General features: G+C 35.2%; 1 protein-coding gene across 2 annotated transcripts in view; it reads left to right on the top strand.

The window, feature by feature from the left end:
• Window positions 1–19,666, top strand: part of SDCBP (syndecan binding protein) — a 50,213-nt gene extending 30,547 nt beyond the window's left edge. For both annotated transcript variants that reach the window (XM_077166830.1, XM_077166831.1), the window contains exons 3-9: window positions 1,496–1,589; window positions 3,083–3,192; window positions 13,087–13,248; window positions 15,030–15,205; window positions 16,687–16,858; window positions 17,563–17,654; window positions 18,705–19,666. In XM_077166830.1, coding sequence (XP_077022945.1) covers window positions 1,496–1,589; window positions 3,083–3,192; window positions 13,087–13,248; window positions 15,030–15,205; window positions 16,687–16,858; window positions 17,563–17,654; window positions 18,705–18,759 — 861 coding nt within the window. In that variant the 3' untranslated portion in view covers window positions 18,760–19,666. The remainder of the gene's footprint in view (window positions 1–1,495; window positions 1,590–3,082; window positions 3,193–13,086; window positions 13,249–15,029; window positions 15,206–16,686; window positions 16,859–17,562; window positions 17,655–18,704) is intronic.
• Window positions 19,667–19,750: the final 84 nt, after the last annotated feature.

The raw sequence follows: 19,750 nt of genomic DNA on the forward strand, positions 1-19,750 counted from the left end.
TAGAGAGCTGATGTTTATCAGTTTCTTTATTTGGTGAGCAGAGTTTGACACAAGAGAGTGACTCTACAAATGTGGTTTATGCATATGCATTTATGAAAGGTGTCAACCATAGAACCTGTCTGTAACTAAGTACTTCCTTTATTTTTAGTAGTTTCAGATTTCAAAATAAGTTGGAAATAATTTTATACAGTTAATAGTTTATAGTTACATTTATATAGTTTTCAAAATTCCTTGTATAAGAACAAAATAGGAAAAAATAACTAGTGTTAAAGGATTTTTTTTCCTTAGATTATTCAAGAAGTAATCCAACTGGTCACTATTTCCTTTTAGCTAATAGCTGGTTAAAGAACTTTTCATTTGTGGGTTGTTATTTAAAATTTTGGATTTTTCTGCTCCATTTTGTTTTAATTGAGAATGAATGTCAGATTATTAAACAGTAAATATTAAAGAATGACTCTTAATAACAAACATATCAGAAAATTTATGATCCTAAAGAGTTTAGAACCATTCAAAGTGCTTGTAGGCTGTGCCTTTTTCGATTAAACTTCTGTCTCTCCAAATGCTTTTGGGACTGTGCTCGGCATGATTTTAGGGCCAAATTAAGCTATAGGTATAAAATTTTATTATTTACTTGACATTTTTCCATTTTAAAGTAATATTAGAGATTGGTCATACATCTCATTACCAAACGTGTTCCTGAATGACATTTGGCGATTTCAGAAAATCAGATCTACCCATAAAAGACAAAGGAGTTCCATCAGTGGGAGATTAAACACAACACAGGACATGATGGCAGCTCTGAGAGGAATTCCAGGCATATCTGAACATGACTGGAACTGATAAAGTATAAAATCATAATTTGCCAGTATGATTTTGGCAAGTTTAACAGTTATAGACTACTTAATAATTTATGACATCCTTTTGTATGTCAGTGATGGAAGTATGCTTTTTGCAATAATTATTTTTAGCATGGCGTAACCCCTTCCTATATTGCTAAAGTGATGATACTTTATTATCTTGGTGGTATCTGCTAAAGTGAGGAATAAATATTTGTGACTTAATCAACTTTTCCATTTTTAAGAGTTTTTCTGATATTTGACTTTATATGAATATAATATATGATGTTTTTACTTGGATCAATTAGTAAAAGAATGAAAATGTAAAATGTGTAGTTATCCTTTTTAGAATGCATTTTTAAAATGTTAATTTATTGATTTGTTTGCAGTAGCATTATTAGGTACTTGGTTATAAAATATTTAGAATTTACTGTGTTTTTATTATAGTTTCAAAAATTCAGAATATGGAATATGTTTTAATTTGCAGATTCCTTGAAAAAGGTATATAAGTGCTATAAGTGATTGAAATTAAACTTTTTTTGGATAAAATGTCAGCATTTTAGTTTCATTTATGAAGTACTGAATTTAACTTATAAATTATACAGTAATTTAAGGTGTTTATATCACAGGTTTTAGGATTTTCTTCTTTTCTTTTTCAGGCTCAGGCTGCCTTTTCTGCAAACCCTGCCAACCCAGCAGTTTTGTCAGAAGCGTCTGCTCCCATCGCTCAAGATGGAAGAAGTTTATATTTAGGTTTATTTTCCTTGAACAGAAATATTCGTTTAGGTTTATTCTTCTGAAATAGGGAATCAAGATTTTTTTTTTAATGGTTTAACCTTTTTTTTTATTACAGAAGTTGTAGGTTTATAGAAAGATTTTTCAGAAAATAGAGTTCCCATATCCTCTCTCCACACACAGAGTTTTTGCTATCATTAGTGTGGTACCTTTGTTTACAGTTGATGAAACAAAATTATAATTATGCTAACAGCTATAGCCCACAGGTTACATTAGTGTTCACTGGGTTGTACAATAAACATTTTTTACTCTAGTAATGTATATGTAACCTCAATACGGAATTCAAGATTTTTTTTTCCCCCCGACATGGCCAGGCACTGGAAATCAAACCTGGGTCTCCGGCATGGCAGGCGAGAACTCTGCCACTGAGCCCCTGTTGCCCTCTCTCAAGATTTTTTGACATAAGAACAAAAATAACCTTTTATCTAATCAAGAGAGCAAATTAATTATTGGAGATGTGTTCTGTGGTTTAATTAAAATTGTTTTCAGCCTGACCCTCTGTCCCTGACCTATGACTGATTAATTTTTGAAAAAAACCTACGTGTGAACTGCATTTGCCCCATGCTACTGTTTCTTGAACTTCCTCTTTTTTTGGCAGGGAGAGTTTTGAAATTTCTAACCAGCCTCCTTTTTTTGGGAGCTTTCCAAGTCCTGAAGTGTCTACATTTCTTATCTTTGGTCTCTTTTCCTAAAGTTTTAGAGGAATTCAGGACAGAGTGCCTATTAATATGACTTAAGATATAAAATGAGTGTTAAAATATGTTTTGTGGACTGGCATCTTATCGGCCTTATCACTATCACATTGTTTCTTTTGGAAAATCTGTTTTAAATTCTAAATAATTTATGCAAAAAAAGAACTTTTGAAAATAGTGCCTTACCAAGTCAGATACTGTTAATGTTCAAAATATAACATTTCTAAGATTTCACTGGAGTGTAGCTAATGTTCTTAAAATGATATAAACACTAAATATTTCATCAGATTTTTTTTTTTAATTGTTGTTACTTTTACTCTAGAAGAGTCGGTCCATAGCCGTGTTTATTATTATATGAATTTTAAAGGAGTTGACTTGATAGTAGACATTTTTGGTCAGTTCTCAATTGGAGAATCAGTTGTAGTCTTTTAAAAAATTTAATCAGGTTTATTTTAAGAAACCGGAAAAGCAAAATTATTTGGAAAAATTTTCTACTCTTGAGTATTTAGAAATGTGAAGTTGTTTCAGTTCAGATGTTTTTATTTTTTGACAACTTTATACCCTAAAATTTTTCTGTATTTTCCATTTCTAATTATCACAAGGATGTGAAAGGACACTTCTAAATTGCTACTTTAAATTTTGTCTTGATTTCACAACTTGAAAGTAATTTTCAACACAAGTAGGAGCACATAATAATAGTTTTCTTTTTGAGTATTCTACCAGAAATTTTTAATTCCTTCCTTCATTCATTTACATTAGGTCTCTATCCTAAACTGTATCCAGAACTCACTCAATACATGGGCCTGAGTCTAAATGAAGAAGAAATATGTGCAGATATGGCCATGGTCCCTGGAGAACCAGTGCAGGGGGTATGTATAGTGTAATTTAATTTTGAATTATACAAAATCAGATTTTAGACATAGATTTAAGCCCTCCTCTTTTTTTGAAGTCAGCTTGCAAATTTATAACTTAGCATTGACCTTTCTTCTCAGAAATTTTATACTTTTTTCTGAGTGTAACTTCTTAAGTAATAAATAGTCTAGTTCCACTGACCCTGTTGTTAGGAGTTAAAGCTATAGATGTCTTGGACGAGTCAGTTCTCTTTAGCCTTCTAAGTTTAATCAGTTAGAAAGCCTTAACATGTGCTGTATTTCTTGTGTTCATTTTATCAATTCTAGTCCTACCATAACTCTCATTCAGTGTCTTTATTTCTCACCCAGTTCATTATAGTAGTCTCTTACATTTCCTGTGGTAATTTAAAATATACTGAGCTGCTGCTAGATTAATCTTCATGAGGGACAGGCCTGTCATATCTTTTCTTTGCTCAGAAGCTTTTAACATTCTGCCTGAAATCCAAAGCTTCTTGTAATTAGACCCCAGATTGTAAGCTTAAAAATAATTTATCTGATAACTTTTTAATAATGTTTTTTTATTGTGCAATATAACATATACAAAAAAACCAATAAATTTCCAAGTACATTTTAACAAGTAGTTATAGAACAGATTTTAAAGTTTGATATGGGTTACTGTTCCACGATTTTTCATTTTTTCTCCTAACTGCTCCAAGACACTGGAGACCAACAGAAGTATCAGTATAATGATTCAGCAGTCATACTCATTTGTTAAATCCTATCTTCTCTGTTATACTCCTCCTTCTCTTTGAGTAACATATATACATAAAAGCAGTACATTTCAAAGTACATTGCAGCAGTTAGTTAGAGAACAGCTTTCAGAGTTTGATAAGGGTTACAGTTCCACAATTTTAGGTTTTTATTTGTAACTGCTGAAAGTACTGGAGACTGAAAGAATTATCAATATGTTGATTCAGCACTCATACTCATTTGTTAAACCTGACCTTTTCTGTATAATTCCACTGTTGCCTTTGATCTTTCTGTCCCACTCTTTAGAGGTATGTGGAGTATGACCATCCTAAATTTTTCATCTTGAAAGGGGCTGTTGATAATGTAGAGATGAAACTAGTTGATGTTCTGGAATGGCTGGCCCCTCTGTATTTCAGGACTTACCTGGTCCAGGGATCCATGGAGGTTATAGGTTTCTAGCAAGTTATCCTACTGTGTGGAACTTTTGCAGAATCTAATATAATGCCCTAGATATCCCTTAGGATTGTCAGGAATGGTTTTGGTTGGGGTTTGGCAAGTTATAATAGCAGTGTCTAACTGAAGCTTGCATAAGACTAACCTCCAGAGTAGCCTCTCGACTCTGAACTCTCTCAGCCACTGATAACTTATTTGTAACACTTCTTTTCCCCCCTTTTTTGTCAGGATGGTATTGTTGATCCACTGTGCCAGGGCCAGACTCATCCCTGTTATTTCTGGATTTTGAGGGGCTGTTTTATATATGTATAACCTGGTATTTAGAGACTCACTCTGTCAGGGAATCTTTCATCCCTGGATGTCATGTCCCACGTAGAGGGGAGGCCAGTGGTTTCACTTGGAGAGTTGGGCTTAGAGAGAGAGGGTCTACATCTGAGAAACAAACGAGATCCCCCAGAGGAGACTCTTAGGCATATCTGTAGGTAGCCTAAGCTTCTCCACTATGTACATAAGCTTCACAAGAACAAGCCTCAAGATCAAGAACTTGGCCTACTGATGTGGGTGTCCCCAGTGTTTAACACAGTATCCAGGGTTTCCCCAATGGTAAAGTTTAATAGTTCCATATTGTTTCTCCCATCCCTCAAGGGACTTTGCCAGTACTTTTTGATTATCTGCTTAATATAGTCTGAGATGCATCCAAGCATTACATTAAGCTATACAGGATTAAAGGCTAACATTCTTATTCTGGCCTCCTTGTGTTTGGATTGTTTTAATGATCTGTCCAGACAAGTTGAGTTAGATCATGTGCTACAGAAAATTTAGGTTCTGCACACAATAAAACTTTCTTCCTTTGGTCTCTACAAGTAGGTGAAGTTCTAAAATACAGGCAGTGTCTTCCTTATGCTTGTAGTCTGAATTACCTTAATCCCGACCCAATCAGCTTCATTCTTATCTCTAAATACCAGGTTATACATATATAAAACAGCCCCTCAAAATCCAGAAATAATAGTTGCCACTCTGGGCTAAATGTGACTGCTATAAGAGCTTACATTCTAGGCCCCACCTAACAGGTATTTTCTAAATGGGATCATACAATATTTGCTATTTTGTTTCTGCTTATTTTGCCTCAGGAAAGTCCCATAGGTTCATTCATTTCATTGCATCCTCACAGCTTCATTTCTTTTGGTAGCAGCACCATGTTCAATCATGTTTACACCATCATTCACCAGTCTACTTCTTAATCAGTATATCTTTCAGCCACCTCTATCTACTGGGCCTCATGTATTATGTCCAAATTCAACAGTCCATCACCACTCTTAATTTTAGGTAATTTCATTGTTCCCAAGAGAAAGTCAGTAAACACACCCTCACCAAATAGATACTCCAAATCTCCCCCTAATTCTGGTATTGCTGTGATACTATTGATGTTTTCCTGTTATGCATAGCCCATAGCATGCAATGGCACTTCCCCCATACCCAGAAATTATACACTTTTTGTACAAGATTCATACCTTTGAAATACTTCATGCAAGAACTTATTTATATTTGTAGTGTTAATTGGTGGGACACATGAGTCTATACAACCTCCTTCAGTCATGTTCACCTTCAATATGGTAACATTAATTATAGACTCATTAGTGAACCACCTTCACGTCTTTATCTATTCTATTTCAATTAAGTTCAACCTCATTGGCAAACTGTCCACCCATCTCAAGTTGCTGTATATCTCTAGGCCCCCTATATTCTGTATTATAAACCTCCATTTTACCTTTTACCATGGTCATAAAAGTAGAATCATACAGTATCTGTCCTTTCATGTCTGGCTTATTTTGTCCAGTATTATGTCCTCAAGCCTTATCCTTCTTGTCATGAGCTACAGGTTGTCATGTGCTTCAGGACATCATTTCATCTTACTGCTGCATAGTATCCCATTGTATGTGTATACCACATTTTGTTAATCCACTCATCTGTTGATGGGCACTTGAATTGTTTCCATCTTTTAGCAGTTGTGAATAGTGCTGCTATGAACATCAGTGTGCAAATCTCTGTTTGTTTCTCTGCTTTCAGTTCTTCTGGGTATATACCAAGTAGTGGTATTGCCAAGTCATAGGGAAACTCATTATTTAGTTTTCCGAGGAACTGCCTGACTGCCGTAATGGCTGTGTCAGTATACATTCTCACCAGCAGTGCATAAGTGTCCCAGTTTCTCCACATCCTGTCCAACATTTGTAGTTCCCTGTTTGTTTAATAGCAACCATATTTGTAGGTGTGAGGTGATAGCTCATTGTAGTCTTGAATCTGCATTTCCATTATAGCTAATGAGAATGAACATCTCTTCATGTGCTTTTTAGCCTTCTGTTATTTGTTCTTCAGAAAAATGCCTGTTCATATCTTTAGCCTCTTTATAATTGGGTTGCTTATTTTGTTGTTGAATTGTATGATTTCTTTATGTATATGGGATATATCAAACCTTTGTCCAATGTGTGATTTTCAAATATTTTCTCCTATTGAGTTGGCTGCCACTTCACCTTTTTGACAAAGTCTTTTGAGGCACAAAAACATTTGATTTTTGTAGAGTTCCCATTTATCTATTTTTTCTTTTGTTGCTTGTGCTTTGGGTGTAAAGTTTAGGAAGCTATCTCCTGTTATTAGGTCTTGAAGATATTTCCCTAAATTTTCTTCTAGGAGTTTTCTGGTACTGGTTGTTAAATTTAGGTGTTTGGTCAAATTTTAGTTGATTTTTGTTTAAGGTGTACAGTAAGTGTTCTCTTTCATTTGTCTGGCTATTGATAACTAGTTCTCCCATGCCCATTTATTGAAAAGGGTATTTTGTCCCGGTTCAGTGGTTTTGGGGGCCTTGGTGAAGATCACTTGACTGTAGATTTGGAAGTCTATTTCTGCGCTCTTGATTCAATTCCATTCATCAATACTTCTATCTCTGGGCTGGTACCATGCTGTTTTGACCACTGTGGCTTTATAATAAGTTTTAAAATCAGAAAGCATTAATCCTTCTTCTTCAGTCTTCTTTTTTAGGATGCATTTAAGTATTCAGGGTCTGTTTCCCTTCCAGATGAATTTAGTAATGAGCTTTTCTAAGTCTTCAAAGTAGGTTGTAGGAGTTTTGATTGGTACTGCCTTGAATCTTTGGTCAATTTGGGTAGAATTGACATCTTACTATATTTAACCTTCCTACCCACGAGCATGGTATGTCTTTCCACCTGTTTAGATTTTCTTTGATTTCTGTTAACAGTGTTATGTCGTTCTCGGTGTACAAGTCTTCTACATCCCTACTTAAGTTCATTCCTAGATACTTGATTCTTTTAGTTGCTGTTTTGAATGGAATTTTTTCCTTAATTAAATCCTCAGTTACATCATTGTGTGTGTATAGAAACATTGATTTTTTGCACATTAATTTTATAACCTGCCACCATGGTGAATTGGTAACTTTGTGGTAGATTTCTCAGGATTTTCCAAATATAGTATCATGTCATCTGCAAATAATGAAAGTTTTACTTCTTTCTTTCCAATTTGGGTGCCTTTTATTTGTTTTTCCTGCCTGCTTTTGCTAGGATTTCTAGTACAGTGTTGAATAATAGTGGTGACAGATGGCATCCTTGTTTCCTTACCAATCTTAGGAGTAAAGCTTTCAGCCTCTCACCATTGAGTATGAGGCTGCTATGGGTTTTTCATATATTCCTTTTATCATGTTGAGGAAGTTACCTTTGATTCCTTTTGAAATGTTTTTATCAGAAAATATTCAATTTTATCAAATCCTTTTTCAGAATATTTAGAGATGATCATATGACTTTTCCCTTTCAATTTGTTAATGGGCTGTATTACATTAACTGATTTTCTTGTGTTGAACCATCCTTGCATTCCTGTATAAACCCCACTTGGTCATGGTTTATAATTCTTTTAATGTGCTGTTGGATTTGATTTGCTAATATTTTGTTGAGAACTTTTACATCTGTCTTCATTAGAGAGATTGGTCTGTAGTTTTCCTTTCTTGTAGCATCTTCACCTGGTTTTGCTATTAAAGTGATGTTATTAACTTCATGAAATGAGTTAGGTAGTGTTCCTTCTTCCTCATTTTTCTGGAAAAGTTTGACCAGGATTTGTGTTATTTCTTTTTGGAATGTTGGATAAAATTCCCCTGTGAAGCCATCTGTCTGTTTCTGGGCTTTTTTTTTTATAGGAAGATGTTGGATGAGTGATTGAATCTCTTTACTTGTGATTGGTTTGTTGAGCTCTTCTGTTTCTTCTTGAGTCAGTGTAGGTTTTTTATGTGTTTCCAGGAATTTTTCCATTTCATCTAAGTTGTCTAGTTTGTTGGCATATAGTTGTCCATAGTATTGTCTTGTGATTTCTTTAGGGTCTGTGGTAACGTATCCCTTATTTCTGATTTTTTAAATTTGCATCCTCTCTCTTTTTCTCTGTCAGTCTTGCTAGTGGCCCATCAATTTTATTGATTTTTCTCAAAAGAACCAACTTTTGGTTTTATTGATTCTTTCTGTTGTTCTTTTTGTTCTCCCATTCATTTAACTCTGCTTTAATCCTTGTTATTTCTCTTCTTCTTGCGTTCGGGTTAGTCTGCTGTTCTTTCTCAAGTTCTTCCATGTAAACAGTTAAATCCTCAATTTTTGCTCTTTCTTATTTTTTAATATAGGCATTTAGGGCAATAAATTTCCCTTTCAGCACAGCCTTTGCCACATCCTATCAGTTTTGGTATGTTGTATTCTTATTTTCATTCATTTCCCAATAGCTACTGATTTCTTGTAGCAATTTCTTCTTTGACCCACTGTTTGTTTTTGAGTATGTTATTTAATCTCCTTATGTTTGTGGAAGTTCTCATTCTTTGGTGGTTATTGGTATCTAGCTTCATTCCATTGTGATCAGAAAAGGTGCTTCGAATAATTTCAGTGTTTCTAAATTTAGAAAGACCTGTTTTGTGTCCCATCTTAAGATCTACCCTGGAGAATGTTCCATGAGCCCTTCAGAAGAATGTATACCCAGTTGTTTGGGGGTGTAATAACCTGTATATGTCTGTTAGGTCTAATTCATTTATTAAGTTAAGTTCTCTGTTTCCTTGTTGATCATCTTTCTGGTTGTTCTAACTATAGAGGAGACTGGTGTATTGACGTCTCTGATTATTACTGTTGAAACATCTGCTGCTCCCTTCATTATTTCCAGTGTCTGTCTCATGTACTTTGGAGCTCCTTGATTGGGAGCATTTACATTTATGATTGTTATTTCTTCTTGGTGAATTGTCTCTTTTAATCTTTGTCTCTCATGATGTCTTTACGTTTAAAGTCTGTTTTATCTGATTTTAGTATAGCTACTTCCTATTTTCTTTTGGTTACAACTTGCATGGAACATCTTTTCTATCTTTTCACTTTCAATCTATTTGTATCCTTCTGTCTAAGATGAGTCTCTTACAAGCAACATACACCTAGATTATATTTCTTAATCTATTCTGCCAGTCTGTATCTTTTAATTTGTAGGTTTAGTCTGTTAACATTCAGAGTTATTACTGAAAAGGCATTTCTTGAATCCACCATCTTATCCTTTGGATTGTATTTTTCAGATCTATATTTTCTTTTCCTTCTTTTTCTTTTTATCCTTTAAGTTACCCTTTAGTTAATATTCAATGCCTTTCCCTTTCCTGATACATGTTCTACATTTCCTTTGCCTTTGACCAGCACTTCGGCTTTTTTTTTTTTTTGTGCTTATGTTTTGTGTGTGTGTGAGCCAGACTTCATTTTTGAAGCATCTACTCTTCAGGGTTTTCAGTACTCTTTGTTTCTGTTTATTTATTTATATTTTAATTAATTTGTTCTGATTTAATTTAATAGTTGTCGGAGGCTTTTGTCTTCCCATTCAGTGAATTTTTACTTCATGTATTAAATTTTTCTTCTCTAGATTTTCTTGTATTTCCTTTTTATATCTTCTGTTTCTCTCATAATGTCATTTCCTATAAATCCTTTAGTATATTGAGCATATTTATGTAGCTATTTTAAAATCCATGCCTAATGTCATGATTTCTGTCATTCTTGGATCTGTTTTCTCTTGAATGATTTTTCTCCTGATTATGGGTCAAATTTTCCTGCTTGACATGCTGCTTATTTTTTTAATCACATGATGTAAAAGGATGAAGTTTAACATTTTTAGTTTCTGAATTTTGTTAATATTTCTTTAAACTGTGTTGTCATTTCTAGGAATTAAGTTACAGGTTGGTCAGCTTGAACCTTGTTCTTATGCTTTGTTGGGGCAGATCCAAGTAACCTTTCTTATAAGGCTATTGTGGCCTCACTACCAAAGCCTGTCCCCACTGGGTCTCTACTGAATGACCTGGGCATTCAGTGAGGACTCTCTTCTTTGACTGATGTAAACTTGAATGTTCCCAGCTCTGTGTGATCTCTGGGAACTGTTCAGCTTACAGTTTTCTGAACATTGTTTATTTGCCCTGTGGAGCTTCACCTCAAATATCCTGGCTTAATGTTCAGCCACAGACTGAAGAAGACTCATACAGGTTACTGGATCTCTCTCTCTCTCTGACTCTCTGTTCTCCAGTACATTGTCCTTCAGACCTGAGCTGCCTCAGCTTTCCTGAACTCTAATCTTCTTGTCTGCTCAGTAAGACCACAGTGTTCTGCTTGGGAATCCCATCACTGCACTGCAGTACAGCAAGTGCCATAGGCATAATACCAGGTGGTGGTAGCACTCACCTCATGCCTCTCAGGGATCACTGTTCTGTGCTGCCTTTTGTCCAGTGCCTGAAAATGGTTGCTTCCTATTTCTCCAATTTTCTCATTGAATATGGTAGAAGGGTAAGTCTGGCCCCAGTTATTCCATTAAGACTGTAAGCAAAAGTCTATTTTTCTATTAACTTTACTATTGCACATGGACCAAGAGCACCTCAGAGAACCTCCTGGATTACAGACATCATCCTTTCTGTCCCCATTATGTAGCAGCAACATAGTATCCTCTTGGTCATCTGTGTTAGTTTAGTAGCTTCTTTCTTGCCTTTGTTTCAGTGCCATGTGATGTCCTAAGTGGCTAGGTGGCAGTCTTATCTTCCACTTTAAAGGAACGTAGTGTTCCCCAGTGGAAGCTCTCCTTCTCCCTTGTAAGATCTTCAAACTGCAGAGTGCACTTTGGGGGTGGGATGCATAATTTGGTGACAGAGATTTTAGGTGTAAAAGTAAGAGGAACCATTCTCATGGCCATACTTTAATTCCTAGGCCTTATATTCTGGCCTTGGAAGAAGCTGCACCATATATTGGTTGCTGATTCAAAGCATGTGTTATATATCCTGTACTGTAGAACCCTGCCTTTTCCAAGTGATATCTGCCAAATGGCACCTTAACTGAGTGGAGATGAGAGATAAGAGTTTGTGCCCCTGCTTGCCACTCTTGCGCTAGGCATGGAAGACAGAACAGTGAATCACACAGAATTCCTGCCCAGGGACTCAGATTTCAGACACACAGTAATGACTTGTGAAAAAAATGGGAGAAGGTAAAGTGGGCAGAGTGGTCAGGGCTGTGTTTTTGGCAAGTGCTTATCTAATGGCATTTGAGCACAGAACTGAATGAAACGAGGCTGCAAGCAGTGTTCTGTCTGGTGGAAGGGCCTTTTATATGCTTGGGGCAGCTATCTTAGGTCCTCAGGCAGGAGTGAATCTGAGAGACTTGAGAGACAGGAAAACCTACATGAGAAGCAGATGAAAGAAGGTAGTACATGGTCACAGAAATATTGGAGCATAGTCAGGTCAAGTAGTCTAGCCTTGTAGGCCAGGCAAGGAATTGGGATCTGACTCGGGAGAGTGGCAGAGTCCACCTTCTGTCTTTCAAGAGATTACTATATTTGCTTTGGGGAGTGGAGAATGTATTGTGGAAGCAGTGAGAGTAGCCAGCAGGTTTCTGTGGTAGTCCATGCTAGAGATGATGCCTTGCTTTGGCTGGGGAAGGGGGTGGAGGTCAGGTAGGCAGTGATAATAATAGGAAAGAATGCACATTAAGTACTTAACAAGATTACTGAAAAAAATAAAGATTTTTTTCCAAAAATAAACCTACTTTAAAACCTTGTATTGCACTTAAACTGAATAACTCATTTGCTTTCATCTCTTTCATTTATTTGCTTCTTAAGATTTTTTTTCTATCTCTTGAACTGATTTTTCTGTCTCCTATAGCTGCAATTGTTTTTTCTTTTGAACCCTTGTGGTTCTTCATATCTAATTTCTTCTCACATTGAATCCTAGTAGTTTGTGTTTACTCCTGTTAAAAATGTCAACTTTAGAGTAAGTAGGCTGTCTAAATTGTCATAAATTTGGAATGAGTAAAATTTCAGTTTGTAGTACATATATTGCTGAGGGTCTCCTTCCTCTGCCATTACTACTTTATACTATATAAAAGTATCCTCAGGCAAATGTTTGTGTAAGTTTTGAGTTCTTCAAATTCATAGGTAACTTTGAATTCAAGATAAACCAGGTACATATGAAATAAATATGAGGGAATTCAAAAGGCAGCAGACTCTATTGGAGATGATAAATATGGGAATAAATTACCTGAGGAATTAGTAAGTAAAATCCAGAGTCAGTTTTACAGAAATCACATTTTTATCTGAAGGAAATAATTTCTACTTACTTTCTGGACAGCCTGAACAGAGTATATTTAATTGTGTCTGAATATTGATAACTTTGTGTTTTTTCAGCAGTTGGTAGGAAGACCTTCCAGTGTGAACTATATGGTGGCTCCAGTAACTGGTAATGATGTTGGAATTCGAAGAGCAGAAATTAAGCAAGGAATTCGTGAAGTTATTTTGTGTAAGGATCAAGATGGAAAAATTGGTCTCAGACTTAAATCAGTAGATAATGTAAGTATTTTTCACCTCTTATTTTAATGTATCTAACTTGTAGGATAGTAAGATTAATGTTGGGATAATTTGAAATGGAAATACGATAGCTATAATGATACATCTGTAATAGAGAATATTTTAAATCTGCTGACATTTTGAGGCAGTAGAATTGGAATGTCTAACACCATTACCTGGAGTGAATTTTTTCTTTTTCTTTTTGAGTACTCTTTCTGTAATGAAGATCATTGGCCAGTATAATTTATTGCATATATTTCGCAGTAGCATTCTAGCATTGAAATAGGGCATCATCATTGGTCAGCAGTGTGTGTATTTTTAAATCAAATAACAGTTGTGAAGTGGGTTTGCAGGGCTGTTATTTCCATCCTTCAAATTTAATTTAGTAGGTCATTTTCTGAGCAGAAGCAGTTTTCTTATAAGGATAGTTGTAACTTCCCTTTTAATTACTTTCCCTCTTGCTTTACCATCCTGACAGGGTTCTCTCCAGGGAGCAACTAAGGACTGTGAAGGAAGTTCTAAGTCCTTACCCTTATGTGTAGTTTTAGCCAGAACCTTGCTGGATTATTGTTTAGTTTTAAGTCTTGTCAGCTCAGTGTGTCCAACTCTTTTCACATCATGGCTTACACAGAAAATGAAAATGCGTGTGACAAACAGCATAAATGGATGAGACTGATCTTGGCAGGAAGGCCTCAATCCTGCTGTATCCCCAGAGGGCTGAAGGCATCTGTGTCTTTTGTACTTGTAACTTACTCAGGAGACACTGATTTGTTTTGTTCGCCTGGGAAGCATTGATTTACCTGCTCTTTTCTCTTGGTCTCTGGTGATTAATTCAGAGTATACTACTACTCCTTCCATCAGGGTTTCTTCTCTGATTTCTCTTGTGTTCTAAAGAGACAAGATACTTTTCATGAGTCTTTCTTACCTGATTGTAGTTATACCTGGAGTGGATTTGTCTGTTTGGCCAAAGTGAGTTAGCCCAGTTCACAGGATGCTGCCTGGTGCCTCCCTGACCTACAGAACCGAAATCATGCCTGACCAGCTTTAAGATTTTAGGACTGTAGCCTTTGTAGGTACTTTTATATTTTACAGTCTCCACCTTTTATACTTAATCTGTTTATATATTTTGTTTAACATCTGAGATTGAGAGCTTCCATAATTAAAAAAAAATCCATGTGGATCAAATTATTAGTTAAGCATACTTGAGTTTTCCATATTTATTTCATAGTGGCTTCTTTACTATGAAGTAAAGATACCAGCTAGAGTGGTATCAAACATTTCCACGTCTTTAGGTTGTTAAATAATAAACCCTAATCTTAATTCAACTATGCATAATTTGGCAAATGGGTAAAAGGATCCTGCAGCTCAAGACAGAGTGATGGCCTTATGCTTTCACTCTTAAGCTATAAAAGAAATCTCCAAGTTTCTAACATTTGACTCACTTTCCCCCTAAATATACATTCATGTGTGATACTTACTTGGCATTCTGTCAGACTCATAGATGTTTATATTTATTACCATTGTCCTACTTTATTTTCATTAGTCTTTACCAAGATGAAAGGATCATGATTTGAGGTAAAAATCACTGAGATCTCACTTTTGCCTCATTTTCCTAGGGTTATTTCCTTGATATCTTTTTCACCTCTTTCTGGCAACTTGACACATTGTACTCATGTGATTTTTAAACATTTTTTATCCAAGGTAGAGTTGGCTCCTAATTTTCCAGCATTTTTGAAGCATATTATACCAAGGTAAATGACTAAAATTATTTTTTTATTATCTAGGGTGTATTTATCCAGCTAGTCCAAGCTAATTCTCCAGCATCTTTGGTTGGTCTGAGATTTGGTGATCAAGTACTCCAAATTAACGGTGAAAACTGTGCAGGCTGGAGCTCTGATAAAGCACACAAAGTGCTCAAACAGGCTTTTGGAGAAAAGATTACTATGACTATTCGTGACAGGTAAGGTATGATTAAGGAGTTCAAATGGAAGCTTAAGACTAGTTTTCCATTTTCCTATGTTTTCAGAATTTTGTGTATGTAGAATTTTGTGGCAGGAAATTATTAGTCTTATATTTCTACAGTTTGATTTTAAAAAATAGCATTCTGATACTTCATACGTGCATACCTTATTTCAGAGCTTATACGAATTTGTCCGCTAAGCAGGTTCTTTCCTGTTCTAATCTGTCTCATTAGAAAGCAGAAAATGTATGTTTGGGAAGTAAATAACTAGCAGGGTTCTGGCCTCACTTTCCAGCTCGTTGCTTGGTGAAGGTGTTCACACAGGTGTCAGGCTCCCTTGCAGTCAGGATAGAGCCAGTGCAGAACTCCAAGGCCCAAGTTCCCAAAACCAAATCTGGACTGTCAGGTGGTTAAGCAGCTCTTATTTGTCAAGGTTAAGAGGATACAATATTTTATTTAGCAGTTCATTTGCTTATAACTTTCAAATATATTTAGTATTTGATGCACAGGCCTCCATTTATTTTCTTACCCTGGTCCCCATCAGTACTAAGAGTGGACGTATATCACATTGTTATAATTACTTTGGGGTATCTATTTTTTTCTAAATAAAACTTCTGTTTTACTTATTTTTGATAATACATAGCATTATCAAAGTTTCTAATACATGGTGGGTATTTGATGACACGTTTTGTAGATGAACGTCATTGTTGTTTTATATCAAAGGCAGACTTCAAAGAATAATTTCAATAACCAGAAAGACAGGGTTGTTCTGAATTTTGTAATATAAGCAGGGGTTTATCATACAATCTGTTCCACTACATAGGGGCAGAATTATAGATAAGTGAGCACAGGAAAACTGATGGGCCAGCATTCAGTAATTGGCTTTTTAGAGTAGACCTCTCAGCCATTCTCCTAGAGGCCATCTTTCCAAAAAGGGTTTGAGGATCTTAAGTCTTACTGTTTTTGTAGTTCTTATTTTAAAAGTGTAGCAGAAAATCTTATAAAGTTTATGAAAAGCAATATATGACAACATATTTCAGATTTTAAATAAAGGAAACTTACCCTAAGAGCATTTATGTTCCAGGAATATGGAAGTTAATAAAAAAAAATTTCATTTTGACACACTGATTTTTAGTTCAAAGCCTATCCTGTTCTAAATGCTAAGTAAATTCCAGTGATTTCTAAGAAAGCAGGTGGATAAGCTGCATAAAGCATTGTATTCAGTTAATTCTTTGATGCTCAAAGAAAAAAATCTTTATTAGTACGCCAGTTGAGTGATTTGAAGAGATTTTTTTTAATAATCCTTTCTCTGAGGTTCTGTGAATGGTCAGTGTTAGAGCCGTAGTAAGTTGCTCTTACTAGATATACCTAAAGGTTTATTATGACAGAGTACCTGAAGTGGCAGAATGTATGGAATATGGCATCCATTAAAATATGTACCTGGGACTTAAATTTTTACTTTAACCCCATTGTATTTATAGGCCCTTTGAACGGACTATTACCATGCATAAGGATAGTACTGGACATGTTGGCTTTATCTTCAAAAATGGAAAAATTACATCCATAGTGAAGGATAGCTCTGCAGCCAGAAATGGTCTCCTCACAGAACACAACATCTGTGAAATCAACGGACAGAATGTCATTGGATTGAAGGTAATGAACAAAACTTCTGACTTGCTGCTCAAGTTTTACTTTAGCAAATACCCATTTTTTTTGTTTTGTTTTTGACTGTTTAGGTGGTACTATTTTCATATTGACCTCCAAAGTGAAGAGACTGGGGAGATGGACGATGGCATTCTAGTTCTGCCTCTTGCTGGGTGGCTAGTCACTGGAATTATATAGAATTATTGTCTGTAACGAGAGGGTTATACTTGACGATCTCTGAAGTTCCTTAAGATAAAATTCTGTGGAGACTAATGATGTTCCAAACTAATGGTTGCCTAGCTTTTATCAATCCAAAAATGTAGGAAATAATTTAATATTAATTTGTTTTTATAGTCCTCCTCTCCTCCCCCCTTCCTCAAATTCCTAAACAGAGCTCTCTCATCATAAACTTGGTTTAGAAATCACAGTTAACTGAGGGGGTTGATGGTATTGTTTCTGGGATTCAATTATTTAATCTTGAGTATAGTCAACTCAGTTGACTTAGCAATTTGTTACCAAGTGTAAAATTCACTGTGATTCTATAGAATTAAATTCGGTAAAGAACATTAGGAAAGAAACTAAAAATGCCAGCAACATTCAGGAGTTTTGACATAAAGAGCTATATATAGACTCTAATTCTTTATCAATAATAAGTTTTACATTTTTAAAATTATACTTCAGTGGAATTATTGTTCATTATGTGTTTTCTATAGGACTCTCAAATTGCAGACATACTGTCAACATCTGGGACTGTAATTACTATAACAATCATGCCTGCTTATATCTTTGAACATATTATTAAACGGTAAGTAGGCAGTTCTTTAACTTGATGTTTATGGTTGTCTGACTTGAGATAAGCATTGTGCTCTCTTTTAATTCCCAAACTTCTCATTCTTTTACCTAAGACAATACTGGTTTACCTAGAAATTTGAAAAGAATGATTTAAATCAGAGAAGTTGGTTGCTTGGGATGATCTTACAACTTTCCAAGTATGGAGTAAAATTCATCATATACTTCCAAAATTTTGACATTTCATAATGGATAAATGGTGTTTCACTTTTAGTAGAAAGGATGCATTTGCAATCTGCCTGTTGCTTCTGTCAGAAACCTAGTTGTTCACCACAGAGAATTCTTGCCTAGGGATGTCAGAAGTAACAATTATCTGTTCTTTTGATCATCTCAGGAGGCAAACAGGGACGTTTGGTGTTGTCAGTCGTTAGGAACCTAGGATTGGAAAGCTGATTGGGCAGAGTAGGAAAGGGAAAGTAAGCGTTATCTTCTTTAGGGCTTTTTAAAATCCTAGCTTCTTTCATAGCTGCTTTTATCAAGCCAGCCTGGAATTCAGCTTTCAGAAAACCTCTCTCACATATGGCAATAAGATTACAAAGACTCAAACACAATTCTTATAATGAAACTTTAAGATTACATGTTTTCATTTTGGCTTTTCCATGCCACTAACCATAACTACTTGTTTTTTTCTTTTCAATGCTAATCTTTCTATAGTTCTTTTCTTAAATTACTAATACACCCCTCACCCATAGTTTTTCCTGCAACTCATTACAGCCTTGTCTTTTTTTTCTTTTTTTAATCACCACCAGCCTTAATGTATAAGGGTTTGTTTGTATCCTAACTTTTCAAACCAAGATAGGAATAGAAGTATGTCTCTGGTATGAGGCTTTCACACCAGGTATTTGCAAACAGATAGACTACCTGAGAGCCTTAGCTCTGAGTGCATTAAAAAGATCCCCCAGTTTCACTTGCTGCACATAGGTGCTAAACTTGAATTGGTGTTGTATTGTACTAATGTGGCATCTCTTGAGGGAGGACAAAGTCTATAATAAAAACTCTCTTGTAGGATGGCACCAAGCATTATGAAAAGCCTGATGGATCACACCATTCCTGAGGTTTAAAGGTCAATTTCATAATGGAAACGTAGCTGAACTATTCCACTGCAGTTTACTTTTCAGCAACTTCTGTATTATGCACATGAAGCTATCCTGGAGCCAAGGAGCATATGCTGCATGGAGACCTTTCTATCTTACATATGGCTGGGAATCTTACTGTAAGATCTGGTATCTTGTCCAGACTTCAAGATAGTTGTAGCCTTATCCTGGTTTTACAGATGTGAAACTTTCAAAAGATATACAGACTTTCATAGAATAGTTTATCTACTGGAAACTTGATGCTTTCTACAAGCCATTATGATTAAGTTGACTGATACAGGCTCTTAGCTTTGTGTTGGAATCACCTTTATATAGTGAGTACTGATTTATTACTTTATTTCGGTGGTAAACTGCATTTTTTAGTGTGTTGCCATATTACATTTAGAATGATTGCCTTTGATAGTTTTTTTCCTAGTTCTGTTTTTGTGGGTATGTAAGATGCCAATTAAGTAACACTGGTTCATTCCATTTTAGCATTAAACAGTGTGTGTAGATTGCAAAAAAATTATGATTATCAATTACCTTCACTTAAAACTGTCGCCTTAACTATGTTAATGAAGCATCTAGAATAAAAGCCAAAATATAATTGCTGCCTTTATAAAATACAAAATGTAATTCTATACTAAACTGAAATGTACACTAACAATTTCATGGTACTTATTAAGCTGTAGCAGAGCTATTTAGTTGTATTTGAGATTTTCTAGTCATTGCATTTTGGCATTCTTAAACTAGCTGCTTTGTAACTATCTTAGAATATTGTCATTGTTCCATTTCCTGACTTTTCCCTGTAAACAAAATGGCAGTGACATTTATCCTGACTATTTTGTCTTATGTTTATTCTAATTATGTATGTATAAATAAAAGTTAAACTTCAGTCTTTGTTACTATATCATTTGGTTTGAAATTTACCTACCCTGCTATCTGGACTTGGATCTGAAGATCATTCCAAAAGTATTAG

The sequence above is a fragment of the Tamandua tetradactyla genome, chromosome 6 (assembly GCF_023851605.1).
Source record: "Tamandua tetradactyla isolate mTamTet1 chromosome 6, mTamTet1.pri, whole genome shotgun sequence".
NCBI classification, from domain to species: Eukaryota; Metazoa; Chordata; class Mammalia; order Pilosa; family Myrmecophagidae; genus Tamandua; species Tamandua tetradactyla.